This window comes from Oncorhynchus masou, chromosome 6 (assembly GCF_036934945.1).
Source record: "Oncorhynchus masou masou isolate Uvic2021 chromosome 6, UVic_Omas_1.1, whole genome shotgun sequence".
In the NCBI taxonomy this organism is placed as follows: domain Eukaryota; kingdom Metazoa; phylum Chordata; class Actinopteri; order Salmoniformes; family Salmonidae; genus Oncorhynchus; species Oncorhynchus masou.
Genome location: NC_088217.1, coordinates 28,287,866 through 28,303,557, shown reverse-complemented (window position 1 = coordinate 28,303,557; position 15,692 = coordinate 28,287,866). Strand labels below are relative to the sequence as shown.

The following is a 15,692-nucleotide window of genomic DNA, read 5'->3' as shown; positions in this document are numbered from 1 at the left end:
GGGACTATGCATATATGATAAACAGGGAGTAGCAGCAGGGTCAAAAGAGGGGTTGGGCACACAATGCATAGTCCGGGTAGCCATTTGATTACCTGTTCAGGAGTCTTACGGCTTAGGGGTAAAAACTGTTAAGCCTTTTGGACCTAGACTTGGCACTCCAGTACCGCTTGCCATGCGGTAGTAGAGCGAACAGTCCATGACTGGGGTGGCTGGGGTCTTTAACAATTTTTAGGGCCTTCCTCTGACACCGCCTGGTGTAGAGGTCCTGGATGGCAGGCAGCTTAGCCTCAGTGATGTAGTGTGTACGGCCCAGTACCCTCTGTAGTGCCTTGCGGTCAGAGTGCGAGCCATTGCCGTAGTCACTGAATATCATTGTCACATAAGTGTTCCTTTTGTCCAGGTGGGAAAGGGCAGTGTGGAGTGCAATAGAGAATGCATTATCTGTGGATCTGTTTGGGCGGTATGCAAACAGGAATGGGTCTACGGTTTCTGGGATAATGGTGTTGATGTGAGCAATTAACAACCTTTCAAAGCGCTTCATGGCTACAGATGAGTGCCACGGGTCGGTAGTCATTTAGGCAGGTTGCCTTTGTGTTCTTGGGCATAGGGACTATGGTGGTCTGCTTGAAACATATTGGTATTACAGACTCAGTCAGGGACATGTTGAAAATGTCAGTGAAGTCACCTGCCAGTTGGTCAGCACATGCCCGGAGCACAAGTCCTGGTAATCCATCTGGCCAAGCAGCCTTGTGTATGTTGACCTGTTTAAAGGTCTTACTCACGTCGGCTACAGAGAGCATGATAACAGTCGTCCGGAACAGCTGATGCTCTCATGCATGCCTCAGTGTTGCTTGCCTCGAAGCGAGCATAGAAGTGATTTAGCCCGTCTGGCTCGTGTCACTGGGCAGCTCGCAGCTGTGCTTCCCTTTGTAGTCTAATAGTTTGCAAGCCCTTTCACATAAGACAAGTGTTGGAGCCGGTGTAGTATGATTCAATCTTAGCCCTGTATTGACGCTTTGCCTGTTTGATGGTTCATCACAGGGCATAGCAGGATTTCTTGTAAGCTTCCGGGTTAGAGTCCCGCACCTTGAAAGCGGTAGCTCTACCCTTTAGCTCAGTATGAATGTTGCCTGGAATCCATGGCTTCTGGTTGGGGCATGCATGTACAGTCACTGTGGGGACGATGTCCTCGATGCACTTATTGATAAAGCCAGTGACTAATGTGGTGTACTCAATGCCATCGGAAAAATCCCTGAACTTATTCAAGTCTGTGATAGCTAAACAGTCCAGTAGTTTAGCATCTGCTCCACCGCCCACTTGGGTTGTGCCATGGCGGAGATCTTTGTGGGCTATACTCAGCCTTGTCTCAGGATGGTAAGTTGGTGGTTGAAGATATCCCTCTAGTGGTGTGGGGGCTGTGCATTGGCAAAGTGGGTGGGGTTATAGCCTTCCTGTTTGGCCCTGTCCGGGGATGTCCTCGGATCGGGCCACAGTGTCTCCTGACCCCTCCTGTCTCAGCCTCCAGTATTTATGCTGCAGTAGTTTGTGTCGGGGGGCTAGGGTCAGTTTGTTATATCTGGAGTACTTCTCCTGTCCTATTTGGTGTCCTGTGTGAATGTAAGTGTGCTTTCTCTAATTCTCTCTTTCTCTCTCTTGGAGGACCTGAGCCCTAGGACCATGCCCCAGGACTACCTGACATGATGACTCCTTGCTGTTCCCAGTCCACCTGGCCGTGCTGCTGCACCAGTTTCAACTGTTCTGCCTGTGATTATTATTTGACCATGCTGGTTATTTGTGAACATTTGAACATCTTGGCCATGTTCTGTTATAATCTCCACCCGGCACAGCCAGAAGAGGACTGGCCACCCCACATAACCTAGAGAGGAACCAGGCTTCGGCCTTTCTAGGGAGTTTTTCCTCGCCACCGTGCTTCTACACCTGCATTGCTTGCTGTTTGGGGTTTTAGGCTGGGTTTCTGTACAGCACTTTGAGATATCAGCTGATGTACGAAGGGCTATATAAATAAATTTGATTTGATTCATCTGACCACTTTTTATAGACCAAGTCACTGGTGCCTCCTGCTTTGATTTTTGCTTGTAAGCAGGAATCAGGAGGATAGTGTTGTGGTCATATATACCAAATGGAGGGCGAGCTTTGTACCCGTCTCTGTGTGGAGTAAAGGTGATCTAGAATTTATTTCCCTCTGGTTGCACATTTTGATAGAAATTTTGTGGAACTGATTTAATTTTCCCTACATTAAAGTCTCTGGCCACTAGGAGCGCCACCTCTGGGTGAGTGGTTTCCTGTTTGCTTATTTCCTTATACAGCTGACTGAGTGCGGTCTTAGTGCCAGCATGTCTGTGGTGGTAAATAAACAGCCACGAAAACTATAGCTGAAAACTCTAGGCAAGTAGTGTGGCCTGCAATTTACCCCAATATACTCTGCTAGAGACTTCCTTAGATTTCGTGCACCAGCTATTTACAAACATGCACAGACCACCCCCCCCCCCCCCTCATCTTACCGGAGTGTGCGGTTCCATCTTGCCGGTGCAGCGTATATCCCACTAGCTGAATATCCATGTCATTCAGCCACGATTCCGTGAAACATTGGATATTATATAGCTTTTGATGTCCCGTTGGTAGGATATTTGTGATCGTACCTCATCTAATTTATTGTCCAATAATTGCACGTTGGCGAGTAGTATTGATGATAAAGGCAGCTTTCCCAGTCACCTTCTCCAGGTCCTGACCAGGCATCTGGCTGTCTGACCTCTGTACCTGCGTCACAACCTCTTGCAAATAACGGGGATGTCGGCCTTGTGGGGTGTTTGGAGAATGTGTTGCGCGTTGTCCTCATTGTAGAAAAAAATCTTTGTCTAATCCTTGATGAGTGATAGCTGTCCTGATATCCAGAAGCTCTTTTTTGCCGTAAGATACGGTTGCAGAAACATTATGTACAAAATCATTTACAAATAACACGAAAAAAACCCACAATAGCACAATTGGTAGGCACCCGTAAAAAGCTTCCTGCCATTTCTTCCGGTGCCATTTTAATTCAAGCCGATTTCAAATTCTCACAACAAAATCAGTAATCAGCATTTTTTGCAGGCTGAACACCTGTTTCGCGAGTGCAGCAAGAAGCCAAGCCAAGGTAATTGCAAAAGGGTTTCTAATGATCAATTAGCCTTTTAAAATAAACTTGGATTAGCTAAACAACATACCATTGCAACACAGGAGTGATGGTTGCTGATAAATGGTCCTCTGTACGCCTACGTAGATATTCCAGCTACAATAGTAATTTACATCACTAACAATGTCGACGCTGTATTTCTGATCAATTTGATGTTTTTTTAAATGGACAAAAAAAGTTTCAAAAGAGGAAAATTCTAAGTGACCCCAAACTTTAGAATGAAAGTGTATCTACAACATATTCAGAAAGTTGATACCACTTGACGTTTTCCCACATTTTGTTACAACCTTACTAAAATTGAGTCAATTGTTTTCTTCCCCCTCAATCTATACTCAATAGCCCATAATGACAAAGCAAATACAGGTTTATTGAAATGTTTTCAAATGTAAATTTAAAAAAATAATATTCTATTTACATACAGTACCAGGCAAAAGTTTGGACACATCTAATTAAAGGGTTTTAATTTAGTTTTACTATTTCCAACATTGTAAAATAATAGTGATGACATCAAAACTATGAAATAACACATATGGAATCATGTAGTAAGCAACAAAAAAAAAAGTGTTAAATCAAAATATACAGTGGGGCAAAAAAAGTATTTAGTCAGCCACCAATTGTGCAAGTTCTCCCACTTAAAAAGATGAGGCCTGTAATTTTCATCATAGGTACACTTCAACTATGACAGACAAAATTAGGAAAAAAATCCAGAAAATCACACTGTAGGATTTTTAATGAATTTATTTGCAAATTATGGTGGAAAATAAGTATTTGGTCAATAACAAAAGTTAATCTCAATACCTTATTATATACCCTTTGTTGGCAATGACAGAGGTCAAACGTTTTTCTGTAAGTCTTCACAAGGTTTTCACACACTGTTGCTGGTATTTTGGCCCATTCCTCCATGCAGATCTCCTCTAGAACAGTGATGTTTTGGGGCTGTTGCTGGGCAACACGGACTTTCAACTCCCACCAAAGATTTTCTATAGGGTTGAGATCTGGAGACTGGCTAGGCCACTCCAGGACCTTGAAATGCTTCTTACGAAGCCACTCCTTCGTTGCCTGGGCGGTGTGTTTGGGATCATTGTCATGCTGAAAGACCCAGCCACGTGTCATCTTCAAATGCCCTTGCTGATGGGAGGTTTTCACTCAAAATCTCACAATACATGGCCCCATTCATACTTTCCTTTACACGGATCAGTCATCCTGGTCCCTTTGCAGAAAAACAGCCCCAAAGCATGATGTTTACACCCCCATGCTTCACAGTGGGTATGGTGTTTTGTCCTCCAAACACGAGTTGAGTTTTTACCAAATAGTTCTATTTTGGTTTCATCTGACCATATGACATTCTCCCAATCTTCTTCTGGATCATCCAAATGCTCTCTAGCAAACTTTAGACGGGCCTGGACATGTACTGGCTTAAGCAGGGGTCACGTCTGGCACTGCAGGATTTGAGTCCCTGGCGGCGTAGTGTGTTACTGATGGTAGGCTTTGTTACTTTGGTCCCAGCTCTCAGCAGGTCATTCACTAGGTCCCCCCGTGTGGTTCTGGGATTTTTGCTCACCGTTCTTGTGATCATGTTGACCCCACGGGGTGAGATCTTGGGAGCCCCAGATCGAGGGAGATTATCAGTGGTCTTGTATGTCTTCCATTTCCTAATAATTGCTCCCACAGTTGATTTCTACAAACCAAGCTGCTTACCTATTGCAGATTCAGTCTTCCCAGCCTGGTGGTGCAGGTCTATAATTTTGTTTCTGGTGTCCTTTGACTGCTCTTTGGTCTTGGCCATAGTGGAGTTTGGAGTGTGACTGTTTGAGGTTGTGGACAGGTGTCTTTTATACTGATAACAAGTTCAAACAGGTGCCATTAATACAGGTAATGAGTGGAGGACAGAGAAGCCTCTTGAAGAAGTTACAGGTCTGTGAGAGCCAGAAATCTTGCTTGTTTGTAGGTGACCAAATACTTATTTTCCACCATCATTTGCAAATAAATCCATAAATCCTACAATGTGATTTTCTGGATAAATTTTTTCTCATTTTGTCTGTCATAGTGTAAGTACCTATGATGAAAATTACAGGCCCTCATCTTTTTAAGTGGGAAAACTTGCACAATTGGTGGCTGACTAAATACTTTTTTGCCCCACTGTATCTACCACAATTACCTCGTACGCCAGCACATCAACTCTGTATTTGTACCCCATGTATATAGCCAAGTTATTGTTACTCATTGTGTATTACTTATCTATTATTTCTCCATTTTTCCTTTCTCTGAATTGTTAGGAAGGGCCCGGAAGTAAGCATTTCACTGTTAGTTTACACGTATTGGTTACGAAGCACGTGACGAATAACATTTGATTTGACTTGGTACCCCTGTCCCTTGAATGAAGGTTTGTGTTCACCTTAAAGCCAGCTTTAGCTCCAGACTGCAGGTCGGACTCGATGTTCCCTGGGTCAAGATAGGCGATGCTCATCAAGAAACCAGGTCCCGTAAAGGCCCAGAGTTTACGGAAACTGAACACCTGAAAAGAGAGGATCGCAAATATTACAAACAACGCCTGAAAATAAATCTTAGCATTAAGTATTACCAGTCATTGAAGTTATAATTTCTAAATTATTCTATACTAATAGAATCTTTGTGTATCACTTTATTCAGGTCATCAGCTTAGCATAATATTCTCTTGAGGTCATACACACTTAGAAGATAGGCCCTGTGATGCCATAGGCTCTATGACTCAACTGTGATGTAATATACAGTACCAGTCAGAAGTTGACATACTACTCAAACAAGGGTTTCTCAATTTTTACATTTTTCTACATTGTATAATAGTGAAGACATCAAAACTATGTAACACATGGAATCATGTAGTAAGCTAAAAAAAAAGTGTTTAACTAAACATATTATATAGCCACCCTTTGCCACGATGACAGTTGTGCACACTTGGCATTCTCTCAACCAGCTTCATGAGGTAGTCACCTGGAATGCATTTCAAATAACAGGTGTGCTTTGTTAAAATAATTTGTGTAATTTCATTGCTTCTTAATGTGTTTCAGCCAATCAGTTGTGACCAAGGTAGGGGGGTAAACAGAACATAGCCCTATTTGGTAAAAGACCAAGTCCATATGGCAAGAACAGCTCAAACAAGCAAAGAGAAACGACAGTCCATCATTACTTTAAGACATGAAGGTCAGTCAAGCCGGAACATTCCAAGAACTTTGAAAGTTTCTCCAAGTGCAGTCGCAAAAAACATCAAGCGCTATGATGAAACTGGCTCTCATAAGGACCGCAACATGAAAGGAAGACCCAGAGTTACCTCTGCCGCAGAGGATACGTTCATTAGAGTTAACTGCAACTCAGATGGCAGCTCAAATAAATACTTCAGAGTTCAAGTAACAGACAACTAAACATTAACTGTTCAGAGGAGACTGATTGAGTCAGGCCTTCATGGTCAAATTTCAACAAAGAAACCACTACTAAAGGACACCAATAATAAGAAGAGACTTGCTTGGGCCAAGAAACACAAGCAATGGACAATAGACCAGTGGAAATCTATCCTTTGGTCTGAGGAGTCTAAATATGAGATTTTTGGTTCAGTAGGTAAATGGATAATCGCTGCGTGTGTGGTTCCCACCGTCGTAGCTGAACGACGACATTAAGAACATACAGCTGGCAGGTTATACACTATCGACAGGACAGAACAGCAGCCTCTGGTAAAACACGTGTTTTTGTTACCACCACAGACCAATGCTGGCACTGAAACCGCACTCAATGAGCTGTGTACAGCCATAAGCAAACTGGAAAACCCTCATGCAGAGGTGGCACTCCAAGTGACTTTAATGCAGGGAAACAAATCAGTTTTACCTCATTTCTTTAGCATATTACATATGCAACCAGAGGAAAATAAAATTCAAGACCACCTTTACTCCACACACAGACGTGTCCCTCGCCCTCTATTTGGCAAATCTGACCATAATTCTATCCTCCTGATTCCTGCTTACAAGTGAAAATTAAAGCAGAAAAGCACCAGTAATTCAGTCTATTAAAAAAGTGGTCAGATGAAGCAGATGTTAAACGACTGGAATATGTTCCGGGATTTCTCCGATGGCATTAAGGAGCACACCACATCAGTCACTTGCTTGATCTGATGTCTTCACTATTATTCTTAATGTAGAAAATAGTAAAAAGAAAAGAAAAACCCTTGAATGAGTAGGTGTGTCCAAACTTTTGACTGGTACTGTTTTTTTTATAAGGTCATAATTGCACGTGATTCCATAGGCTCTAGGTTCATCTGTGTGAGGTCATAGACGTTGACGTCATAACCCTCTGAGTTAATAATCCCTGTGGTTTTCTAGACTGTTAATACTCTGTGTGAGGTCCTGGGCTCTGTTTTAATAATGCCTGTGAGGTCATAGGGCACATGGCCTCAGTACCTGGGTGACATCCTCTGGAATGGGCACCTTCTCCTCAAAGTATGTGGAGAAAGGCTCGTCGTCTGAGGCCGGAGGGGAGGTGGAGCTGTACAGGCCCTGGATGCTCTGGATGACCCCATTCTCCTGAGGAGGTTCCTCTGTGTGTGTGAGAGAGAGTGTGTGAGTGAGTGACATGAAAACTACTGTGATCACATGACTGAGCAATATGAAGAGAGATTCTATTCTACCCACACTCTTCCCATGACCAAGCTATGTTCCACACCATTTGATTCGATACAAGCAACACTGAAGCATGCATAAGACAATCAGCTGTTCCTTGACGACTGTGATCATGCTCTCCGTAGCCGATGTGAGTAATACCTTTAAACATGTCAACATTCACAAGGCCAGACAGATTACCGGGACGTGTACTCCGAGCATGCGCTGACCAACTGGCAAGTGTCTTCACTGACATTTAACCTCTCCCTGACCGCGTCTGAAATACCAACATATTTCAAGCAGACCACCAGTCCCTGTGCCCAAGAACACCAAGGTAACCTGCCTAAATGACTACCGACCCATAGCACTCACATCTGTAGCCATGAAGTGTTTTGAACGGCTGGTCATGGCTCACAACACCATTATCCCAGAAACCCTAAACCCACTCCAATTTGCATACCGCACAAACAGATACACAGAGGTTGCACTCCACACTGCCCTTTCCCACCTGGGCAAAAGGAACACCTTTGTGAGAATGCTACTCAGTGACTACAGTTCAGCGCTCAACACCATAGTACCCTCAAAGCTCATCACGAAGTGAAGGACCCTGGGACTAACACCTCCCTCTGCAACTGGTTCCTGGACTTCCTGAGTGGCTGCCCCCAGGTGGTAAGGGTAGGGAACACCACATCTGCCACACTAATCCTCAACACAGGGGCCCCTCAGGGGTGCGTGCTCAGTCCCCTCTACTCCCTGTTCACCCATGACTGCACGGCCAGGCACAACTCCAACACCATCATTAAGTTTGCCAATGACACAACAGTGGTAGGCCTGATCACCGACAACGATGAGACAGCCTATAGGGAGGAGGTCAGAGACCTGGCAGTGTGGTGCCAGAATAACAACCTGTCCCTCAACGCGATCAAGACAAATGAGATGATTGTGGACTACAGGAAAAGGGAGGGCTGAGCATTCCCCCATTCTCATCGACGGGGCTGTAGTCGAGCAGGTTGAGAGCTTCAAGTTCCTTGGTGTCCAGATCACCAACAAACTATCATGGTCCAAACACACTAAGACAGTCGTGAAGAGGGCACAACAAAGTCTATTCCTCCTCAGGAGACTGAAAAGAAGTGGCATGGGTCCTCAAATCCTCAAAAAGTAAGTTCTACACCATCAAGACCATCCTGACTGGTTGCTTCACCGCCTGGTATGGCAAGTGCTCGGCCTCCGACCGCAAGGCACTACAGAGGGTAGTGCGTACGGCCCAGGACAAGCTTCCTGCCATCCAGAACCTCTATACCACGAATGTCAGAGGAAGGCCCAAACAATTGCCTAAGACTCCAGCACCCTAGTCATAGACTGTTTTCTCTTCTACCGCACAGCAAGCGGTACTGGAGTGCCAAGTCTAGGTCCAAAAGGCTTCTTAAAAGCTTCTACCCCCAAGCCACAAGACTCCTGAACAGTTAATCACACAGCTACCGGAACTATTTGCATTGTCGTCGTCCCCCCCCCCCCTTTACACTGCTGCTACTCTGTTTATTTTCCAAACATAGTCACTTTACCTATACCTACATGTACATATTACCTCAATTACCTGGACTAACCGGTGCCCCTGCACATTGACTCTGTACTGGTACCCCCTGTATATAGCCTCACTACTGTTATTTTATTGTCGCTCCTTAATTATTTTTTTTTATTTTATTACTTCAGTTTATTTTAGTACATACTTGCAGTTTTAAGAAAATAAAATAGTATTGTTGGTTAAGGGCTTTTATAGCCTTACTACTGTATATAGCCTGTCTTTTTAATTCTTTACTTACATATTGTTCACCTAACACCTTTTGGTTAGAGACTGTAAATAAGCATTTCACTGTTTATTCATCTACACCTGTTGTATTCGGCGCATGTGACAAATAACATTTGATTTGATTCAGCTGCAAATTAAAGCAGACATTCAATGACAACCGTGCCAGTCAAGAGATTGAAAGCCATACTTTACGTCTCTACAAGCCATCTATAGTCACTTGAAAGCATGTATGACTAATGACAGAAGCGTTTGCCAACTTCAACAAGGAAGTGCCACATTAAAGTCCCCTGTAAAGGGAGAGTCAATCAACTCTCTTAACCTGGCTGAGTCTCCAGGAAGGGCCAACAAACATTTTTTACAATATTTTTATTGTCACATACACCGGATAGGTGCAATGAAATGTGTTGTTTTACAGGGTCAGCCATTGTAGTACTGCGCCCTTGGAACAAATTAGGGTTAAGTGACTTGCTCAAGGGCACGTCGGCTAATTTTTCACCTTGTTGGCTCTGGCATTCGAACCAGCGACCTATCCTTTAACAGACCAATGCGCTAACCGCTAGGCTACCTGCCACCCAATAGCTTAATTAATAGAAGGTGTCATTTTTCTCTTTCAATGCACTTTTTACATGAATAGGCTACATCATACCTCTGAAAAGTAGGCTAAACAAAGAGCAATACTAAGGCCAAATATCTATTTGCGTAACTGGTTAAATATGAACAGAGAGATCACATGAATTGTCACATTATTTGAATCAAAAGCCCAATAATCACATCATTACACAAGAATTCTAGACCCTTAATGCATCCTCCTCCTTACTCTCTTACACTAACAGTGTACCACTCTACCGATGGTCTGATACAATGATCTGTTCTTACTCAGGTTGGAATGTTCATTGGGCTTCTCTTCCTTCATCTCCCAAAGGTTCCTCTCGCACTACAGTCTCTTTGGGTCCAAGTCTACTTCTTCTAACAGGAGCGTTGCTTACATGGGCTATATATAGCCTAACTCAATGAATGTCTCAATAACTTCCTATTTCAATACACGAGTCAGACTCAGGATGGCAAAGACTAACTTACTAACCCGTTCCCCTTCAACCCAAGGAAAGAAAGCTTGGTCACAAACTCCTGATTTCTATTGCCACATCATCACCACCCCCACACACAGTCATGCAAGGAAATAATAACACATCCCTTCTAAGTCCAAGGCACAAGTTCCTAAATTGAAAACAATGACCATGCTGTTTCCCAAAAGAGCTGTGTCACTTCTTGACACTTTAGAAGAGGGTTATCACACACACTACCACCAAGCTTATCTCATTGTGGTGCTGGGAGTTAATGCCCTAAAAACAACAAGGTGAATCTCACTTTGTCTTGAAAAAGGTATTGGATCGAAAATGTGCAGAGGTAAATCGTGTGTTCGGGAGTTATTTTTTCTACAATGTATTGTGTATACTGGCATAGAGCCTATAATGCACCATGTTTGCTGAGCTGACCACAGTAAGTCGTGAGAGTTAGTGTGGTGGAATGTCTTGTTTCTGTTAACGTTACCTTCCAGGAGGTCAGCTTCCCGCTCTGTCTCCATCAGTGTGGGTTGGGGTTAAAGGGGGGTGGAGGGGAGCTCTGGAAACGCAGAGACTGGAGATCTGTTTGGAAACAGGCAACTGAAATTAAACTAAATATATATAATACAACACTGCAGAGACCAGTAACACTTATTTTGGGTTTGAAAAAAGTATGCTTCCATCTCTAGCCTTAATTTCTGACCAATTACCCACAATGACCAGAGTTTATCTGCAGGCTGTCACTCCAGTCACCCACTGAATCACTGAAGGATCAGTGTTAGTAAACAGTTGGTTTGGGATTTTATTAGGATCCCCATTAGCTGTTGCAAAAGCAGCAGCTACTCTTACTGAGGTCCACACAAAACATAATTTGACAAAAACAGCAAGGACAGAAATACATTTTTTTTAAAGGCACACGTAGTCTACATATCAATGCATACAGACAAACTATCTAGGTGAGAGGCGTTGTGCCGAGAAATGTTGCTTTATCTGTTTTGTTTAAACCAGGTTTGCTGCTTATTTAAACCAGGTTTGCTGCTTAGCAATATGAGATGGAAGGAAGTTCCATGCAGTAAGGGCTCTATATAATACTGTACGTTTTCTTGAATTTGTTCTGGATTTGGGTCTATGAAAAGACCCCTGGTGGCATGTCTGGTAGGATATGTGTGTATGTCAGAGCTGTGCGTAAGATGACTACGCAAACAATTTGGGATTTTAAACACAATGTTTCTTATAAAAAGATGACGTGATGCAGTCAGTCTCTACTCAACTCTTAGCAAAGAGAGACTGGCATGCATAGTATTTATATCAGTCCTCTGATTACAATGAAGAGCAAAACGTACCGCTCTGTTCTGGGCCAGCTGCAGCTTAACTAGGTCTTTCCTCGCCGCACTGGACCACACGACTGGAGTATAATCAAGATTAGACAAAACAAGAGCCTTTTGGAGTGTGGTGTCAAAAAAACAGAGCATCTCTATATTAGAGCAGTGGTTCCCAAACGCCCAAGGGGTCTGTGTGTGGGGGGCGTGCGCAAACTCTGCTTTAAAACTTAATATTGAAAGTTGTAATAGTAGAATGCACAAGGTTTTGAAATTGAGTAGTGCATCATTAGTTCCTTTTGTTATGTTAGTCACTGCATACCTTAGAGAGCTATTTATAACTTAGCAGAAATGTCCAGATCAACTAGACTATGTCAGCGAATGTCTTTTTTATTGGCTTATTTTTTAGCCCATAGATATAGTTGTAATTTTTCTGTCACTCAAATAACACGAGTACACAGACAGGGCAAATGTATAAAATTACAACAAAAAATGCTTTAAAACTGCAAAATTTTCTTTGCACCTCATGACAAAATGTGTAGAATTGCAGCAAATAAACTAAACCTGCAATATTTTCTCCACCAACAAAACAGGCGTCAACAGTTTGTCATGAACAGTGCTTGTGTCCATAGAAAAATTCCAATGCTGGAAGCCCGCCCCGAGTGAAAAAGTTTTGGATTTTTTTTTTTTACCTTTATTTAACCAGGCAAGTCAGTTAAGAACAAATTCTTATTTTCAATGACGGCCTGGGAAAAGTGGGTTAACTGCCTGTTCAGGGGCAGAACAACAGATTTGTACCTTGTCAGCTCGGGGGTTTGAACTCGCAACCTTCAAATTACTAGTCCAATGCTCTAACCACTAGGCTACCCTGCCACTAGGCTACCCTGCCGCCCCATACCTGGGTTAGAGTTCCATTTCTTTCCACCATTTCGCCACTTGGGTCTAAATACTGCTCTGCCAGAGAAGAGCAGGACCCCTATAGAAAATGGTGAGAGGCTGACTGGTGCATGCTTTAATTTGTAGCGTTAGACCAGATCTTACACAAGACAATAAACTAAAAAAAGGTAACCTAGAAAAAAGGTATTCATTACAATGGGAAATAAGCACTCTTGAAACTTCAAGAGTAACCCATGACATTTACATTTAAGTCATTTAGCAGACGCTCTTATCCAGATCGACTGACAGGAGACGACTGATATTGATGCTGCTGAGTAACTAGTTCTGCAACAGCAAAATGACTCAGCAAATGCACATGACTACTTCATTCAAGTTTAAAGTCACATGTGTGCCCCAACAGTGTCGTAATCAATAACAACGTAATACAAAAAAAATATTACCCTGTGAGAATATTTGGTACAAAAGCCTTAAATTGACCTCAACATGGTCTCTGTGGTTAGAATACATATTATTCGGTAGCCACTGAGCAAATTTCACTTCCCTCAACGAGAAGTTAACAAAAACCCTGACATTCACAGTGTACCTTCAACACTTTACAAATGCCCAAACAAGAAAAAAACAAATCAGGAGACGCTATCCTGTCCTTGGGCAAACACCCCTATTAATGTAAATAAAATAAGTTGTCCAACACCTGTGTATATACTCAGTTAAAATTGTCAAATAAGAAGCCTGATCATTCATTCTTCCCAAGAAACAGAAGCATGAGGCTGAGGAGAATGGGGGGTTGTGAAAGCATGCAACTATAAAGTCATGACTCATTGAAAACTTGGGTGGGAGAGAGAGAGAAGAGTGGGAGCAGTTTGTTCTTCCCCTAACCTAGGGCCTTTCCTCTCCCCCCTCTCTCCAACAGACCTAATCTGTAAAAAACAGCTCACTCTATAAAACCTCACTAAAGGAACAAGGACCTTGCACACACACACCCATCTACCCATCTCTTTTAAGATATAGCAGCCTAGGAAGAAAACACAAACCTTTAAGCTATATTCCTCACATGACACAAGGAGCAGGCTTGAAACCAGGAAACAGAACAGTTTGGCCTAGAAATGTCTGAGGGCTGAATAAATGCCTGTGGCAACAGTCTGGCAAGTTTAGAACATGTTATAGTTTGTCCAAATCAATGATTAGGCCTACATATCTGTCAAACCAAGGTCAGACTGACCATTTTCATATCAAATCTCAAAGTTTGTGGTTTAAACAGTGAAGTGAATAAAGGTATTTGATATTTATTCAAACTTGTGCAGTGTAAAAAATTAATTTCCATCTACACTGCATATACGAGATGTATTTATTTTAAGCTGTTTGGTGGCATGGGCTCACTTTGACATTGGAACCCAGTCAAATCATGGGCCCAGTCAATAACAAATGACTAGCAAGCAAGTGTGGTTAATAACTGGATAGGAAGGGGGTGCAGAAAGTCTAGACATTTCTATGGCAGCTATCTGAAATTAAGTAAAAGTAAGCGTCAAAGGAGTACCATAACAAACCAATGGAATCTGAGCAAATGTAAGAAGTCAGTTGAGTAACTACATCAGCCAAATTTCCTGGCTGAAGAGTATTCTGACGTCTATACTAACTGTTATATATCTTAAGAAACATAGATTATCGCCAAAACCTTGGATCGGTAGCTAGCAAACCACAGGTAAACTAACTACATTCCCTGGCTTGCGCTGGAACATTGGGCAACTAACGTTAACATGGACTCTAGCTGGCTAGTTACCAAACGTGTAACTTAGCTAGCTAACTTATGTTGCATTAATAGTATAATAGTAGAAAAAAGTGTTATTTAATTTACATAGCTGTCAACTTACATTTTACAGTAAATAATTGACAGCTAACTAACTAACCAGCTAGTTAGTTCACTTTGACCTATTATGTGGCAAGCAATTAGCCTAGCTAGCTAGCTAACGTTAACGTGGATGCCATGGTGTTAGCCGGCGAGAAAGCGAGATGTAAAGTTCAAGTAAAACAAGCACCGGAATGAATGTATCAGCGTCGTCTTACCTGGATATAGCTTATGTACAAAACGTGTGTTCATGTCAATCTCATTACGTTAAATAACGAATAGATACACTGACATAACACTAGGACAGTAGGACGGTGTCAATTGACCCAGGTTTATTCGACAAAAGCAATGTCGCAAAAACAAAAAAGAAAGTCATTGCGACATGTGCAATGGAAACGGCAATTTCTAAAGATCGACATTTTTATCCGTTAGACTGGGGTGGATTTTTATTGTCGAACTTTCTTCATTGCGACAAATTATGGAAACATTCTTTCCCTCGAATAAATAATGACTGCGGAATAATTTGAAGATACGTTACGCGGTTACATCTCGTGCCCCGTGTAACTATAAAGCTCCACTCCACGATTAATTCTAAATGCGAAATATTTTTTTTCTAATATAAAAATGTGTCTTTGCAGGACAATGATTATCCTGGACTTTCAATAATGCCTGAATTGCTTCACCTTGCATTTCTGGTTTGCTGGCAATATTTGTATAGCCTACATTATGAGATTATTTGTATTTGTCAAATGCAGCCAAGCATCGATCATCATGTCACCAGAATAAGACCCTCGATATTTATTGGAAAGGTGCAACAAGCTCATCTCCTTGCACTTTCACCTCCCTATGAAGTTGATCATCATTCATTTAATCTGTAGCCTAACAAACTGCATGTTTTCCTGACGAGTCGTAGTGGGAGGACCACACAAAATGTCGTGACTCCAAGTTTACTT

The 15,692-nt window shown here is 42.4% G+C and overlaps 1 protein-coding gene across 3 annotated transcripts in view; it reads right to left on the bottom strand.

Moving 5' to 3' along the window:
* The window catches only part of LOC135541823 (natural resistance-associated macrophage protein 2-like), a 37,977-nt gene extending 22,813 nt beyond the window's left edge, over positions 1-15,164 (bottom strand). Inside the window, exons 1-4 of one of the 3 annotated variants that reach the window (XM_064968233.1) lie at positions 14,958-15,164; positions 11,168-11,262; positions 7,615-7,751; positions 5,586-5,705 (exon numbers count right to left, since the gene is read on the bottom strand). In XM_064968233.1, coding sequence (XP_064824305.1) covers positions 5,586-5,705; positions 7,615-7,751; positions 11,168-11,201 — 291 coding nt within the window. In that variant the 5' untranslated portion in view covers positions 11,202-11,262; positions 14,958-15,164. Of the gene's footprint in view, positions 1-5,585; positions 5,706-7,614; positions 7,752-10,495; positions 10,753-11,167; positions 11,263-14,957 lie in introns of those variants that run through there. The other 2 variants (XM_064968234.1, XM_064968232.1) reach the window with 2 other exon arrangements.
* Positions 15,165-15,692: the final 528 nt, after the last annotated feature.